Source organism: Aythya ferina (assembly GCF_964211825.1).
Source record: "Aythya ferina genome assembly, chromosome: 1".
In the NCBI taxonomy this organism is placed as follows: Eukaryota; Metazoa; Chordata; class Aves; order Anseriformes; family Anatidae; genus Aythya; species Aythya ferina.
The window spans coordinates 44,513,558-44,531,246 of record NC_140296.1 but is presented as its reverse complement, the minus strand read 5'-3'; the positions used below and the strand labels follow the sequence as shown (position 1 = coordinate 44,531,246).

Below are 17,689 nucleotides of genomic sequence, written 5' to 3'. Positions count from 1 at the left end.
TTATTGCTATTTGGTGTTGTGGCCCTGGCCAGAGATGAATCATCATGGGGCTATTTCAAGGTGATGCAGAGCCAGGGCAGGAACATATCATGAGCTGGGATGAGTACACGGAGCTGAGAGAGAGAGAAGGGCATGATCAGGTCACAGGGAAGAGACAGCATGAGGAAGTTGAAGCTGGACTATGACACAGGAACATAACATGGTGGATCTGCAGTAGAGACATCACATCCCAATCAGATCCAAAGCCAATCCTGGGAAAAGGGCTACCTATAATATAAGTGTGACATCCATCAGTCATCCATGGATGATCCTTCATCATCCATGAAGCAGGACCAGAAGTGATACTGGAGATGAGATATCCTACAGTTTAGGTTCACGGTCTATCCAGGGAGCCTGGTCAGTAAGTCAGGAAAAGAAAAACAGGGAATTCCAGCTCTCAAGGTGCTCACTCCCCTAGCTTTGACATTAATCCTGGCCCTAGCACACAGGGGTTTCAGGTTTCAGGTTTCTTATCTCCACACGTACACTGGAATTAAAACTCTTTCCAGATATCAGCATTCGCTTAGCCCATGTGTGAGGACTCCAGCTCACAGGACTAGGCTCCCCAATGCCCAAACCTAGCGAACCCTCCTGCTCCTGCAGCTGAGCCCACGGACTCCTGTGTTAATGAATGCGTTGAACCCTAAACAAAACATGTTTATATTATATTTCTCTGGGTTGGGATTGATCCACTCCAGTTTCCCTGTGGGTGTGTGTGACCCCTGCCACCCCCCTGTGAGGAGCCGGGCAGGGCAGGGCAGGGCGGCGCGGCGGGAGCTACAAAATGGCGGCCGCCGCAGCGCAGGCGCAAAGCGGGGGAGGTGCTGTGAGGGCAGGCGGGCTGCAGGAGCCCCTGCACGGCTCGTCCAGCCCCCGACCGAGCCCCGGGGCGGTGCTGCCGCTCTCCCCCGGCCCGTAGCTGCCATGGGGAAGCGGGTGGCGGTGGTGCTGGCCGGCTGCGGCGTTTTTGATGGCAGCGAGATTCACGAAGCCTCGGCGGCGCTGGTGCACCTCAGCCGCGGCGGCGCCGAGGTAGGAGCGCGGCGGCCCCATCGCCGCGGCTCGTCCTCAGCGCCTCGGGCCGGCCGGGGCGAGGGGTGCCTGGCATGGGGGCTGGGGGCACCGCAAAGCTGTCCCTGGGTCAGGAGCAAGGAGCAAAGCTCCAGGGCAGCCCCTCTGAAGAGCTGGAAATGGGGTGGGGTCGAACTTGATCTGCTTTCTGAGTGCTTTTGGGGAAGTCAGGCTCCAGCGCTCGCGTGGGCTTGCCTGTTTGTTTTGTGGTAGCTGTCAGAAGTATTATTTTGGTAACTCGGGTTCCTCGGAGGGGTTTGGACCCGGGTGCAGTGTTGTGCTTTGTTCCTGTCTGTGGTGACCACACAAAGTGATCGATCACTCTCAGGGGTCCGACAGTGACACAACCACTGTGTGAACAAAAAAAAAACAAGCCCTGTATTTAGCACAGAATCATCCTCTTTAAAACTAACTAACACAGCCCGCACTGAGAAGTCTACAAAGCAGTCATCAAAGCATACTGGCCCCTGGGGTAGACCTTTCCTGAAGCTTTATGTTTTTGATTCAGCTTTTACACCCTGTACCTACCCAGAACATGTTCCACGTTTTGTTTTCTACTTCCAGCTACCAGTCTTAGGAGAGTGAGTAATTATAATATTTGTACTACAAATGCTTGTAAAGTTTGGATCTTTTATCTGTTAAGCTATATAGATTTTTTTCACATCTGTTTTAGTACCCTGAGCCCGTGACAGGTAAGAGCAGCCTTTCTGCGGACTCTGCTGCCTGTCCATGCAGGCAGCTGGTATAAATTGCAGTGCTGTTTGGCCTTCCAGTTACCTGCAGAGCGAAGGCAGGCCCTGGCAGGATTGGTAATGTTGGCGCAAGAATGCACTCCAATTTTTTTTTTTTTTTTAGTTATTTAAAGCAATAGATCAGGCCTGTGGAATCCACTTGTCTTGGATGAGAGGCTTCAGAAACAAAAACTTGCTTCACTAAATGACCTTCATTGTCACTGGTGTATAAGAGTTATAGTTCCATGCACAAAATTGTTTCATTTCTGTATTCTAGGTAAAGATATTTGCCCCCAATATTGAGCAAAGGGATGTAGTCAACCACCTAAAAGGAAGTCCAACAGATGAGAAGAGGAATGTGTTAGTCGAAAGTGCCAGGCTGGCAAGAGGAAACATTCAGGATTTGGCTGAACTGAAAGTCAGTGAATTTGATGCGGTCATTTTCCCTGGTAGGTGCTTTTAAAAGAATAATTTGTGATTATTCAATTGCAAAGAGTGTGTTGTCTCTGATGCTTTTATATTTTTAAATTAATTTAGATAGTAAATTATTCTCTTGAAATGGAGAGGGATTTTTTTTTTGTATTTTATTTTGAGGATGAGGATGTTTTAGCAAGCTCTTGTGAGTTGACAGGCCACCTTGGTTTATTTATTATTTTATAGTTCATTAATTTTAAGTGCCAGTGTTTTGGTGTTGGATTATACATCAGACTATTCCTTACTTCTAAAGATTGATAAGCTTTAAGTACCTACTTGTGGACAAGAACACAGACTAGAGTTGAAAAGTAAGGCCTGAATGTGATGTTGTGTGGTAGTGCCTTAATTTTAGGGCCTCTGAAATTATTGGCAGAATAGCAGGATGCCAACATGCTCGATGTCAGATGTGGCCGCATCTTGTTTTAATTGTGTATCTGGTCTTCTGCTAATCAAGTTACACTAAGTAAGTTTGTGGCTAATTCTTTATTTATAGGCCATGATGTTGCCTTTCAGATAGAGGTAATTGTAATCACTTCAGAAATGAAGAAACTAAAATGTAATGAGAAAATTGTGACTACCTCAAGATTACTTTCCAGAATATTCATAACTTTGTTTAAATATTGTCTTCACAGCTGTGCTTAAGTATTGACTTTGAAATTGTTGTACTGTCTTCTGTTGTAAGGCCAGCAGAGGGAGCATGTGTATAACGCTGGGAAATCCACTTCCAGAGCTTTCGTGAATCGGTGACAACAGGGCTGATCTGGGAGTAGTGGCTAGCAAATATTTTCCATGTTAATTTCATGCTCTATTATAACCCGAGCTCAGGGGAGTTGCAGTAATAACTGTTACAGGGAAATAAATTATATTAAGTTTGAAAATTAAAACCTTACCTCAGAGATTCCAGATAACAGCAAACAAAAGGGATTGAGTGAAAGCAAAAAATATTTAAAATACAGAACTTCTTGATGTTGTCCCTTGAAATTCTTCTGGAAAATCGTTTATTTTAATACTGTTGTTATTATGTATAAAGAATTAAATATAATGGATGTTACACTTAATAATAACCTTTGATAATTCTGACAGTTCTAAATCCAGCAAATGAGTGTTGCAAAATGTAATCTGTACAATTATATGAAGATTAAATGCAATTAAAGGATTGTTGTAACCAACTTCTAGACAGACAAATTAGACATTATTTCTAATAGGATATTTTTATCATTCACATGTGGCATGTCCCAGAATATTGTACGTTACCAACTCCTTTTTAGGTGTTATCTGTTTTGTTTTTATTTTATTCATATTTTATTTTTTAACTCCAGGTGGAATTTGGAGGGGAGGGCTCTTCCATAACTAAGTATTGAACTAAATTACTGTAGAGGGGCAAACCACTGTTTGCATTACTCCTTTGAACTGTACTCTTCTACTTTTAAGCATTATTGGTCTTTAATCTCCTTGTTGCCTATTTGGGGGGGGGGGGGGGTGTATCAGGTGGTGCAGTTTTTCCAGTGACTAGCAAAAGAGTGCAAGGTTTGCAATTTGTTACTTATTGGAGAAACATTAAGCTTTCTTGCCTCTAATGTATCTGGTATAAAGAAATTCACAGCTAAACATGTAACATTATAAACCTATCATGTTTCCTGTGCAGAAGTCTTTCAGTAAGGTAATGTAAAAGTCCGATGTATACCATGATTATATTGTAAAAAGGAAAACTCTTAAGTACTGAATTTAATGGCTTTTGGCAGAGTCTTACATCTGAGTGTTTTTTTTTTTTCTTTTTCAGGTGGATTTGGTGTAGCAAAGAACCTGTGTTCCTGGGCTGTAGATGGCAAGAACTGCACTGTCAATGAACATGTGAACTCCACACTCCAAGCTTTCCACAAAGCTAAAAAGCCCATAGGTTTGTGCTGTATATCACCGGTCCTGGCAGCTAAAGTCTTTCCTGGTTGTGAGGTCACAGTCGGCCAAGATAAAAACATAGATGGAAGGTAAGGAAACAGATGGAGTTAATTTATGTGGGAGTTAGGATTAGAAAATGAACAGTCTTCTGTACTAAATTCTGAGGTTTCTGGTGTCAGCAACCCTTTGGTAACTTCTTAGTGGTAGTTTTCTCTTATTTTAAAGTTTCACTTGGGTAATGCTCGTAGATGTGGTGCTCTTAGGGCGGCAGATGGGCTGAATGCATGAGGTCAGGAGACTTTGTATGTACTACGGTTGGAACAACTTATCCCTGAATTTAGAAATATATTGGTTTGTGATATTGACATTATCCCTATAATGTCAAAATCCACAGACACGTTACAAGTAAAGTATGAAAGATACAGACAACCTTATTTCTTGCCTAAATCATCATTCTGCAAGCCACTGAAGGCAACGTAGGTTCTTGCACTAGCTTTATTGTGTAGCGTGGATGCTAACGAGTCATTGGATATAGTGTCCATCAGTCCTGAAAGTGGCAAAACAAAATGATTTTTAAGAGGATCGTGGTTGTGCCAACAAGCAGGTGACCAAGGGTATCAAGTCTTATTTTTTTTGCTACATTGCTGGTAACTGAGTGACAGATTTTAGCTTCTATTAATTGACATACTCAATTTGCTTACCCACTACCTCTGAAGACTGACTCATGTTGCAAATGAAGGATAGGTGTCTGTCCAGTTGGGATTCAAAAACTTAGTAATTTGAGTGGCCACTTAAACTGTCTGTGGGGTTTTGTCTGCTCGTAGATTTTTAGTGAAATTTTTCTGTTGGTAGTAGATTGGGGCCAATTTAGGGGAAACATGAGAATAGGCCATGGCAGAAATCAATGCTGCTTCAAGGACTGTCAACTCTTGATAAGATTTCTGAGTGGAATTTCATATCAGCAGTAATAGGGAGGTATTTCCGCCATCCCCCTGTTCCTGCCTTATCCCCAGAAAATTAAATTCGCTGCAGAATCCCAGTGGAAGACCTTATATGGAGGTGCTGGAAAGGGTCTAACGTGCCTGCAAGTTCAGCTGCCATATCAGAAAATGCTGAGGATTAGTTATTGCTGCACTTGGTATCATCTTATAAACATACTCAGAGCTTGTTTAACAGAATTGTACCTTCAAGCATCGTGACTGCATTTCAGAGATACTGGATGAGTTATTACAGGGATGATTCGACACTGAAAGTCTGTTTTGCTCCCTCGTCATCAACTACAAAGTCACTTAAATATTGTCACTTAATGTTCTTGTGCTCTCACTCAAGTTAACATTGGCAGTATCATCTCTTTATATGTTAATCGCCATATTTTTTATTTACAGATTTCCTGATGCTGAAACAGCATCTGCTATAGCAGAGCTTGGATGTAAGCACATTTGCAAAGATGTAAGTGAATCCCATGTGGATAAAGCCAATAAAATAGTTACTACCTGTGCTTTCATGTGCAAGGCTCCTCTGCACCAAATCTTTGATGGAATTGGAACAATGGTAGAGGAAGTCCTGAAACTTGCCTGACTGGGAGCGTACAGACTTCTGCAAGGAACTCAATTTAGCAAAGCACGACCATTTAGCTTCTTTTGATGGTATTAATAAAATAATGCAGCTATTAAACTTCACGGTTCTTGGTGTGTTTTTTTTTTAATCTGTAATACATCAGATAGTTACTGCCATGTTTATCCTTTTTGTTTCTTCTTCAAAATAGAAAGCATATGTTGAAGTTGTTGAGTTTATTTACTTATCATGACTGAATATATTTGGATTAATAATGTAGGCACCCTTTTCATCCAATTTTTTTTTTTCCCTCACATCACAGATGATTATCCGTAATTTACATTTGGGATTACCCAGGTATAATCACAGATGCCATAGCTGTAGATGTGTCTATGTCTTCAGTATAGATGAGTAATTTCCCTTTCCAATCAAAAGGGATAAAGAACTTTTCTCTGCAAGTCTTGAAACAAGCAGAACTACTGGATTTCTGAGAAATTTTTAGAACTCCCTAGATAAATTAACTTTATAAAACAAGAGTCAGAGTATGAAGCACTTAAGTTCTTTGTACTTAAGTACAAATTAATACCTTGCATGTGGAAAATACACAACTATTGGTGTAATAAATGAAAATATTTTTTTACTAAAATGAAGTAGCTCCATTTTGTGTTTTTAATTTTTTTTTTACATACGTCAATGCCCTAAGGTAGGTACACTTCATACATCTTAACAACACCTGCTTTGATCTTACAAACGTGGGCAAAAGTCAGCCTCTCTTATAAGCACAATCTTTCAAGGCCCTGTTGAAGTAGAAGTGGTGAGGTTCAAGGGAACTAGAGATTCCCAGAATTAGTTACCAAGGTGAGTAGATTGTCACTGCGGTCACTTGGTGCTTGCAGCATAAGAAGTGTCTTGATACCTACATGTCTCATAGCCTGTGATTTGCAGTGTCTGCAGTAATTTCCTAAACATGGCATCACTAATTGGTACTGAGCGGGAATGGTTATCAAAGGAAAAAGACAACAGATAATCTGAAGCAAACAGCTTGAGCATAAACTTGAAATATGGCAGAAGCAGTTTTCTTATTAAAAACTTGCAGTTCTTCACAAGAGCATAGTGTATCTCTTACCAGGATTGCACTTGGATCTGTGCAGTCAGAAAATGTAGGATTACCACAACCTCTCTCACCGTAAACTGTTTCTTGCCTACTAAGAATAAACATCCCACAGCCTAAATGCACAGTTGTTAAAAGTTTCGGGTTGTCTCAGTGGCTGCTATTGGGTGAAGTGGGGGTGAATATCCTGTTGAGCCAACATCTTTTAGTTGATGTCGGCATACAGCAGGAATAAACCTGTACTATTAAGCAGCCAAAAGATGGGGCTGGAAATAACGCTTCTAGGAGTGGAGTAGGAGTGTAGAGTTGTCCCTCTTGCCGTGCAGCAGCATGCTGAAGAACATTCTTGTCTTGATACTCTGCAGTACATCAGGCTTTGCTATCAAGAGCTACTACTCTGTTTTGTGTGTTTATTTTACTGCAAACATCAAAGCTGTGATGTAGCAGGTGGCCTCTTCAAGGATACGCTATAACTAAATGTACAGAAATACACAGAGACTTATTTTCTGTCCTTCTCACAGTGGTGTTTCTCACAGAGATAGCATTCCCATACTCCTCCAGAATTTGGATTTCCTTTACGAAGTGATTTAGCAGAAGCAGAACATGCAGACTTCTTTTGGCAGAAGGCTAGGGAAACTTATGCAGCACGCAGGCAGTGCTCTGCCTCTGGAGATAGAAAGATAATTGAAGTAGACTGTGCCAGCAGATCTTCAGCCTCTCTGACTGAACCGTGCATGTTATTTCTAAATTACTTACTTAGTCAAAAACTGGAATATTGGACTGACAATGGCTCTTGTGTTAGTAAGTCCAATTTAAAAGTGCTTGAGTTACTAAGGGCTCTTCCTGAATTTTGTTTGCTTGGCGAATAGCATCTAGCTGTGAGTTCAAAGTAAGCGCAGTTTCTCTGAAAGTGCTCTAGCTGACTGTCCTGATAAAAACATACTTAATATGGAGCAGTCCTTTACTTTTTCCAGGTTGTACACAGTCTCTATAATGCCTTCTGTGGCTTCTGGAGGGAGGACTTCAGAAGCATTGGATTGGAATTTTTTCTCCAGGTCCTCCTTTTCCAGAGGTTTCCTCCAGTGTCCGTAGAAGGTGTCGCAGCGGTCGCTAATCGTGTTGCCGTCCCGAAGCACGACAGTCACTTCGCAGTAAAGACTCTCGAAGCTAGGTTTGTTATCGGCGGGGTGCTCTAGCTGAGTTTTGCAGAGAAGCTCCCGCAAGGCTGGCCGGTGGATGTTCTCACTGGCAAAGGACTGGACCGACATGCTGCCGTCCAGCAGAGCAGAGCAGGCAACGAACTGGAAGGAGTGTCGGGCTTCATGTTCCGAGTTCGGGTTGGGCCTGTTCACGTACTTGACTTCTGGGACTTTGACAATGACTTTCTCAATTTTATCAAGGGGAAGCACATGGTCACTGCTCTCCACGAGCTTCCTCCTAGCAGAAGATGCTGCATCAGCCACCCAGTGCGTTCCAAGATGAGCAGGGAAGTGCTTGATGGCCACGTCCTGCTGGTCCAACAGCCAGGCGTAGGACTGCAAGGTTGGCAGAGACTGTGGGCTGTAATCTGTGTAAAAGGCGCCCATCCCTGACTCCATGTCCAAGATCTGTTTGTTTCCTTGAAGGTCCTGTGAGGCTAAGCAAGCTGCTTCCAGTCCATGTTTGGCAGCATTGCCAATGTGGAGGGGCTTTGTTTGGGTTGCTGCATTCGCCAGGGGGGCGCCTGCATAGGAGGCAGCAATAGCCAAGGCGTTTTTGCATTTCGCCTGGTCAAGAGCCAGCAGTTTTGCACAAGCTGCTGCACTCCCCATCGTACCAACTACAGTCGGTGGGTGAAACCTGAGAAAACAAAATCTCTTTGTTACCTCATTTCAGAAAGTCACCCAAATTCACTATATATACAAGCTTCAATTTCCCTTTACTACGTTGCAAGGTGGACAGCACTGTAAAGAAACATACATTCATAATTCAGGTGTGGTCCTAATGGAAGAAACTGCTGTTTTCCCCAGGAAAAAGTTAAACTGTAGTAATAGCACTTGTAATAGGGCCTCCCCAGAAAGCAATTGGAAAGTTAGAAGTGCTCATAAGTCAAGGTAAACTGAACAGGAAAATGGCAAAAGCGTCACAGTTTTTCCTCATCTATAAATTATATGTACTGGAGGATGCAAGTTTTATTATTCTGAACCAGGTTTGCAAAACTGGTAGAAGGAAAACACAGGAGCTACCAAGGAGACATCTAGTCCATCCCATATTTTCAGGGCATTTCTCCCACCCTGTCTTCTTGAGCTCTGCTCTGAGCCCAGCACAGGTGACTCCAGGCTGCTGAGAGCAAGTGAGCAAGAGAGAAGGTCATATATGTTCTTGAGATCTTTTGACCAGTGCTGGTAAATGTTGCTACTTTGCTGCTGATTTTAATTAATAGAGAGATCAGCAGAGCCTTCTTGTAAGCTGATCAATGCTCTCGAAAAGAAATCAATTACCCAAGCAGTAAGGAGTCATGCAAGTATATTCATGTTTAAGATTCTCTTGAAGCTTTCCAAAATTGCTGGACCAACAACAGAAAATACGATTAACTATGCTATTTGTATATTGTGCTATCTATTTAAGTATATTAACACTTCCATTTAACTTTTCACCTGAAGTATTTTTATATACCTTTTTGGAATATTCCTGGCTTCATTGGAAAAGCGTAGCAACCTGCCTTGCACCTCGATTCCCACGTTGAAAGCTAAGAGCAGGTCAAGACCTGAGATTTTTTTCTTCTGAGGAAAGGCCTCGGAGAGAGCAATCACAGCAGGGAGCACAGCCCCAGAGGGGTGTGTGGCTGGATGCCATGTGTCATCAAAATCCATTGAGTGCACCTAACAGAGAGAGAAGCTTCGATTTGTCATCAGCAATAAACTTGGACTTGGCAAGACTGGCTAAGTCAAATGAAAATAGTGTAGCTGTTGTAAATGAGACTGAAAAACTAGTTTTTCCTTAGAAAGCGAAACTTAAAAGGTCTTTCTTCTAAGTCCTTTACTCTCAACATGGCTCTATGAGAAGTGGAAATGCAATATAAAGCATTTATCATGCTTTAGAATAAATATGTATATAATAATTCTAACTCAGGTTAATTCATAATTCTACCTCAGGTTGCACCAGTCTAAAACCAGTTTGACAATGATTCTTCTTTTCTACAATAGGTTTTTGTGGCTTTAATTAGATGATATAATTATGGTATAATTATGGCAGCAATTTTAGTTCCGCTATATGAATGGTGCATTTTCACTTCCCCCAGAACAAAATGTTAACATAACGAACCACTTCCCCTGTGCTGCAGCTGATGCTGGCATTAGGGCTTACCCCACTACAGCTATAGCAGACCAAGTCCACACCACTAGCAAAGTTATATCAGCATAACTTCTCTGGTGCAACCAGCACAAGCCTGCAAATGGACATCAGACTTTAGCCTGAATTTTGAGCACATTCTCATGTTGCATGAGGAGCCAGCTTGCCTGGAGTTCCTGGGCTCAGGAGAAATCTACGGTCTTAAAACTGGGACAAGCTGCTGAGCTTAAGAGTATCCACAGATGTCTTTTCTCTCCCACACCCAGAGCCCACTTCTAAATTCATGTGCCAACAAGACTAGAAGTCTTTTTAGATTTAGATATTTAGATTTAGATATTTTAGATATTTAGATTTAGAATTTAGATAGGCTTAGTATATCAATTCCATGGATGGTCACCTTCTTTAGTTTTGCATAGTAGCCAAATTTGTCCACTCCCACCTCTTGGTGTATCTGTTGATTTCACCTGGTTTCCGCCTAAATTTGAATTTAGACAAACTTCTGGGAAGCCAATCATGCATTACTGGCAAAGTATGTGTCCAAAATCCATAACTGGCTTTTGCAAACTGCATGACTGAAGATTAAATTGTTCTGAGATATATTGTATGTGTGTATGTGTATGTAAATATGTCTGTATCTATGTTTTTCTGTTACTATACTTTGCAAGCTGGGGTGAAATCTGCTGATACCAGTGAGAGATGAAGCATCTCTTTGTTATGCAGTTGCTGTAGCCAGGCAGTAACAAGCTGTAGGGTTCTGACCTTTGAAAACAGCCCTGAATCCCAAATTAAAGGCAAGGGATGCAGATATATATCACACCTTGAGCCTGGTCTCATTGGAAGAAAGTTGAAGCACATTAGGGAAAGACACTAGTGAAGTTTTGTAGTAGGCTTCAGGCACAAGATTAAAGTAAACTAAGATTTTAGGAGCACTCTGTTCTCTGGAGTGAGAATGGAATCAATTAGTGTGATTTAAGAGCAAATAAAAGAGCATCTCTTACAGCCACTCCATTCACAAAAGCTGCATACAGAGGAGGCAGTCGGAAATCCAAGTGGCCCCAGATGGTACTGGATATATCTGAGCTGTAGATCTGGAACAAATTGACATCAATTAATTCAAAGTCCTGAAACCAAGGATAAACATGCGCAGTATCTTTTATGTAACTGAGATCAGATCCTACCCTCTTGAGACCAAACTCTTCCCTTTCATGGGAGAAATACCTCTCTATCGGAAAGTATGAAAAGAAACTCATTTTCCTGATGACCTCTGTCAAGGGCCCCTTCCACCCAAACAGATCATAGGGGGCAGGCCAACAGCATGGACCTGGCCGTTCAGTACCTCCACAAAACCTCTGGCCATCCGTGTCCCTTCTCACCACTCATGAGCAATTCCCTCAGGGCAGTCATCTTGTTGGGGAAGATCTCCAGGTAAAAGTTATGTCTTTCAATGTTTTAGTAGACCCTGGTAAATGATATGTGGCCTCCTGATGCTGGTACCCCTGTACTCTGTTCCTCTCCTTTTGATGTGCAGATCTTTTTGCCAACAAAAGATCTTTATGAAATTAAATAAAAAGGAATAACCACCACAGTTTGGGAAGGGGGCTATCTGTGCAAGGAGCCTTATTGTCACACAGTGTTCTGTAGCCTGAGCCCAACTACCCAGGTATTAGCAGTAAAACATTGGTCTAAACTCCTTCCTAACTGATGCAATCCTGTGTTGGGAAGGGTTCTCCTCAGGGTCAAATGTTCCTTTAGCACAAGCAGTGCCAGACTGGAGGAGATATATGGCCAATGTACCTCAGATGACTGTTCTATTTTGTGGACTGAAAACAACCCAATACTAACTTTTCATCCGTTTAACTGTCCCTTATGTTAGAAAGTCCAGCACCAAGTAATGTTTGCTTTGCTGGTGCTTTTAATAAGATCTCATAGGTGAAAGAAAAGAAGGGATTCTTAATAAACTATTTTCTGCTTGTGGTGGGGGGGGGTCTCAGCATAGTCTGTTACACAGACCTTTGCTCATCCAGAGTTAACGTAACTCAAGCAATGAAGTTTCCCCATCTCCAGTGGGAAGAACATTGCCTTCCTCTTTCCATCACCCAAATAATTTTGCAATTACAAAGTTTCCCCTTATAGACTATATTATCCTTTGCTTTTCCTGTAGGCAATCCTTAGTGTATACCATGAATGCCAAACTTACTTTGCTGTACTGTTTCACCTTGTGGTAGACCTCGGTGCTGGTCCCCAGAAGCCCCACTCCAAGAGTATCCAGAATCATTCGCTTGCTTCTCTGAATGACTTGATCTGTCAGGTGGTTTGCATTCAAACCATGAATCACATTGGCAAAGTTTCCTGTAACTGTCTGAGAGGGAAAAAATAAATAAATTAGATGTTTCCTTTATTAAAAACAAAACAAAACAAAACAAAACAAAACAAAACAAAAACCAAAACAACAACAAAAAACAAACAACTTTTTATTTCTTCTTTTTTTTTTTTTTTTTTTTCTGTCAGTCTGGGGTTACTGCTTAGCATGTTGGCACAGATTGCATCAGCAAAACAAAGGCTTGTTTTCTTCCCCTTTTTATTCCCAGAAATGCCATGTGGTTATTTATGTTTTGGTTTTACTTTCTTTTGTGTCCTTATCTGTTCTCTATTTCTGCTGCTTCCTTCTGAAGTCCTTGAGGCTAAGTACTGCAGGTGATGTGACTTTGCAAGACATATATATATATATTTATTTATATAAATGTTTATATATTTATTATATATACACACACAGAAGCATATGCACATAAAGAAACACAAGCACAAAGCGCCTGGCTTTCCACAGCACCTTTTCATTGCACTGAAGTCAGTGGGAATGTGGCAGTTCAGGCCCTCACAGCCACTAGCACTCCAGGAGGCAGGATTTAATCTCCCCGAGAAGCAGGATTATTATAACAAGCCTTGCTGAACTTGGAGCTCAGCGGGAGAGGGGACCTGGCAGCATTACCTTGCACCCACTGCTCCAGGCTCCCAACTCCCACTGAACTCCAGCTCAGCTGCAGATCCAGCTTTTCTCCAAGGCAAGGTCTCACCTCTATGAAAAGCAGTGACTCCTTGTTCCTGGCTCCTGCTGATCTGGGAATTATATTGCTTTTTTAAAATTTATTTTTATGTTTTTTTTTTTTTTATTTTATTTTTATTTTTCCCATTGAGCACTGACCCATTATGCAAACCCAGTCTGCTTCTTCTTGACTGGAGCTATTAGCTGCTGTTAATATCTCAGTTAGAAAGTTCCTTTGGAAATCATGTCTTCCCACTTACTCTCCTCCTTCCCCTTCCTCTACTTTCTAGCACATATCCACACACAGTGATAGTATTTCCTCTTGGCCTTCGTTTGGCTAAGTTAAATAAACTGAACTGTGCTGCTCTCTCCTTTTTAGTACAGGCTCACCCCTCCTATGCTAGTAGCTTTTCTTTGCACTCTTCTAACTGTATTTCTCTCTCCTGGCAATGGTGACCAGAACTATATAGAATCAACCACAGAATCACGGAATCACAGAATGGTTTGGGTTGGAAGGCACCTCAAAGGTCATCTACTTCCAACACCCCTGCCATGGGCACGGACAACTCCCACCAGACCAGGTTGCTCAAAGCTCCATCCAGCCTGGCCTTGAACACCTCCAGGGATTATTTGCATTATTTCAGATAAATTCTCACTGAGCTCTGTGCTAAAGCATCAAGACTATCTTGAGTAACACAGGGCATTGAAAGCAGGTGAATCACATATCCCACAGCGTGATGCACACCCACTGAACATCAACAGTGAGAGTACAACAAATGCTTACACAGAAAAGTTCACCTTACAGTGCAAAGAAACAAGACAGTACCTTTGCCAGCATTTTGGAGGGGTGGTGTGAGGTCCCAGAGAGAAGCAGCAAATGAGTGATAGCTCAGGAGCTGGGGAAATCACTCTTTCACTACTTATATACGTGTGTTTGGGGTGGGGGAGGGCATATTAAGCCTGTTCTGGTGTTCATCTTGTCCTGCCCATTTCCTCCTCTGCCTGGAAATGTTCCTTTTTCTTCACTTTCAACTTTCCTCTGACTAACTGTACTCTAAACTGATGGAACATGTGGACGTGGATAGGAATTTGCCAGTCACATTCACATGTCATGAGTGAACTAATATATGTGATATTTTATCAGCACATGGAAGCTAGTAAATTGATTTGAATACCGTACATTTGGGAGCATGGAGAGAAGAGGTCACCAGGTGTGTCAGGCTGATGTTGGGGAACCATGGTACACCATGGAAAACTTCACTGACCAGGAGAGAAATCAACCCAGTAGCAGAATACAGGGTGGCAAAGGCTGTTTTAACTTAAATGTCCTATTATGTACATTTTATTTCCCCTCACTATATCTGTGTCCTGTGTAATGCATGCAGTTCAGACATGGGTATTGTGTACCATCAGCATTTCAGACCATATGTTGGGTTAGTGTCTCTTGGCATTTGATAGTGCTTTAAAACCATGAATCACTATATGAGAGCAAATAAATCAGATTCCTTCCTACTAGCAAGCTTTCTGCATCTCAGGCAAGGATGACTTCCCTGAGGAAGGAGGCACTTCTCCCAACACCAGTTTAGGGTTTTCACTGCTGTGGGAGTCTCAAACTACTACAAGGTAGAGAAATCCATGCTCAACCATCCTATCAGGAATGTAGCAGATCACAGAACAGCATGAATAGATCAGAAATAAATCTAAATAAATCAGAATTAAAAATTAATATGTCTGAAGTTTAGGCATGTTCTGAATTAGGGAGCAAAGTACCATATCTTTTCAGTCGCGGTCTTGCACTTCGGTGTTCACTGCCTAAAACCTACTTAGAGGAGCCTCAGCCCTTTAAGTCCAGCCTTAAATCATTGTGTAAAGCTTTCTCCAGCCCCTGAGTGCTTCCAGACAGAGAACAGCATGGATCTACAGGTGAAGTTTAACATTGATTTGAGTGGATCTAACTGCTACAGAAAGGGATAGTCCTGTCCCAGATTGAATCTTCTCCCTTCTCCTGTCCCTGGACATCCAGTTCTCCCTGTGCCACCTGAGATGCTCAGCAGACCCCTTTCTGCATGCAGCCTCCCTCCAGAGCTGTCAGGGATTCTCAGCTGTCAGGAAAAACTGATTCATTGCCTCAGAAATGCAAAATTAAATCTAGCAGCACAAGCAGAGGGAGAGCAGAGTAGGGCTAGCAGTATTGTGTGAGATCTGGGGAGGGCATGGGCACGTAAAAAGAGACAGGAGGGCATCAGTTGTTCCTCAGACAGCTCCAATCCAGACATCTGCCTATTTTACCTGTGCCTGATTATGGATTTGTGGCGGTTTTGCCTTGCTGGGCAGCTAAACTCCACCACAACTGCTCTCTCACTCGCCCTCTTCTGAAGAAGAGGGGAAGAAGAATGGGAAAAAACAATTCATGGTTTGAGATAAGGGTAATTTAATTAAATGAAAAATAATTATTAAGGGAAAATTATTATTAATTAAGTGAATTAACTAAAGGGGGAAGGAAAAGAGGGATAAAACAAAACAAAACAACAAACAACAATAAAAAAGCAAAGGCCATGTGGAGGCACAGAGGAAAGAAATTACTCTCTACTTCCCACAAATGAGCGATGCTCGACCATGTCCTTGAAGCAGGGCCTCAACGCACGTAGCCAGTGTTCAGGAGGAGGACCGAAGTTTTCACAACAAGAGCCCACCCCTCCCTCTTCTTCCTTTTTCCACCTTTTATTGCTGTGTGTGACACCATATGGTATGGAATATCCCTTTGGCTGGTTTAGGTCAGCTGCCCTGGTGATGTCCCCTCCCCACCTCAAACCCAGTACAAGATGTCATCTCTGAGTGCATAACTTGAGGCTGAAAATTGCAGTGGGTATCCAAGTGCCTTAAATGACAGAAGTGGCAGTGTGTCTGTTCATGGATCTAGCCAAAGAACCCAGGGCCCAGGACTCCAAAAACGCAGCCCTACAGACACACACATGCTTCTGTACTGTGCATTATGTGCAGGCTCCATTTAAAACCTTCGTCTTGTCTTTCTCTTAAACATGAGCAGCTGTTCAGCATGGCTACTAACCCTCTTCCCACATGCATTTCTGTAGCTTCTTCACTCATGCATGCATAACCTACATCTACATAAAACATCCCAACTGCTTTTCGTAGCTCCTGGATGAGATGTGCACTTTGGTCAAATCCTGGTACCATGGGGAAACAGAACCTGCAGGTACATCAGTGCTTATTTCTTGCCTTTCCATTTCCACACCAAGGGAAACTTTGGAGGTAGCCTGGATGTGCAGAAAATTTATCTTTGGCCCTGACACTGGAGCATAAAAATCCAGCCCAGCTAACAGGATCACTCATATTGACAAGGTTGGCAACAGTTAGATACGTTAATAGAAGTTAATGCTATTAGACTGAAAAATGGATTTGTTACCTTTCTCTTTTTGTTCTTCCAGCTCACTCTTCCCTCCAGAAAAAAAAAAAAAAAAAAAAAAAAGGAAGAAAATATCTAAATCATAAAACCACAAACTCACAGTCATTGAGGTTGGAAGGGATCTTTGGAGACCATCTAATCCAACGTATCTCCCCAGCATGGCTACCCAGAATATGTTGCCCCAAGCTGTGTCCAGTTGGGTTTTGAGTATCACCAAGAGGATGGAGTCTCCACAACCTCTCTGGGCACCGGAGGCACTTGACCACCATAAAGTAACATATTCAACAAAACATATTCAAACCCTCAGGTCAGTCCTCTTTCAGTCCTCTTTTTCCTTCACCCTTGGGATATCATTTATAATCCCAGTCCGTTTCTCATTTTCACCCCCTTCTTTGGGAAAGAGTGAGACAGAAGTGAAATCCGAGCATCTCCTTGACCCCTCTTTGTTACTAACTATATCTTGGAAGTTTTCTGACATCAGCAATTGGGGCCCTTTGCCTTTCCTCTGCCATTTCCAGTGGAGGGAACTGTGAATACAGCTGAACAGATGAAAGATATGAAAAAACTATGCAGCAGTGTAACTCCTGATTGCTCTAATTTATTACTCTAATGACTAAAGCCCACAGTCAGAATGGAAAAAAAAGGCTCGTTACTCTTTCCATCTCTAAAAGGCACAGTGCAGTAGGACTGCATCCACCATCAGCAATCCATTTGGCCTCAAAACAAGGTGTGTGCCGTAGCTGCCAGCTTACAATATTTTATTACCACTTGACATTTAGAAACACCAATTACAGGAAAGAAGTGCAGAGGCCCAGCTATCTTTACGCCCATGTCAAGAAAGTGAATTTAAATGGGAGCCAGAACATGTGATATGCTTTGTAATGTGATTTGTTGTCACACCCCATTCACTGGCTGATTTTAGATACACGGTCACTTCCTTCTCTGACTTTGGTTCCTGTATGGATTGTCCAATACTTTGCAATAATAACATCAGTATTTTTAGGGACTGAACTGAGTTA

At 42.2% G+C, this 17,689-nt stretch overlaps 2 protein-coding genes across 2 annotated transcripts; one reads left to right on the top strand and one right to left on the bottom strand.

Annotated features, from left to right (window-relative positions):
- Positions 1-825: 825 nt before the first annotated feature.
- Positions 826-5,890, top strand: LOC311440402 (glutamine amidotransferase-like class 1 domain-containing protein 3, mitochondrial). Its single transcript, XM_084527267.1, has 4 exons — positions 826-1,071; positions 2,119-2,290; positions 4,096-4,300; positions 5,597-5,890. Exons 1-4 carry the CDS (start codon positions 964-966, stop codon positions 5,787-5,789), a joined length of 678 nt encoding a protein of 225 aa, XP_084383393.1. The 5' UTR covers positions 826-963; the 3' UTR covers positions 5,790-5,890.
- Positions 5,891-6,379: 489 nt separating this feature from the next.
- ACOD1 (aconitate decarboxylase 1) lies at positions 6,380-14,144 on the bottom strand. The gene is made up of 5 exons (XM_084527257.1): positions 14,073-14,144; positions 12,404-12,565; positions 11,205-11,294; positions 9,532-9,737; positions 6,380-8,715 (listed from the first exon to the last, which is right to left on the bottom strand). Exons 1-5 carry the CDS (start codon positions 14,082-14,084, stop codon positions 7,761-7,763), a joined length of 1,425 nt encoding a protein of 474 aa, XP_084383383.1. The 5' UTR covers positions 14,085-14,144; the 3' UTR covers positions 6,380-7,760.
- Positions 14,145-17,689: the final 3,545 nt, after the last annotated feature.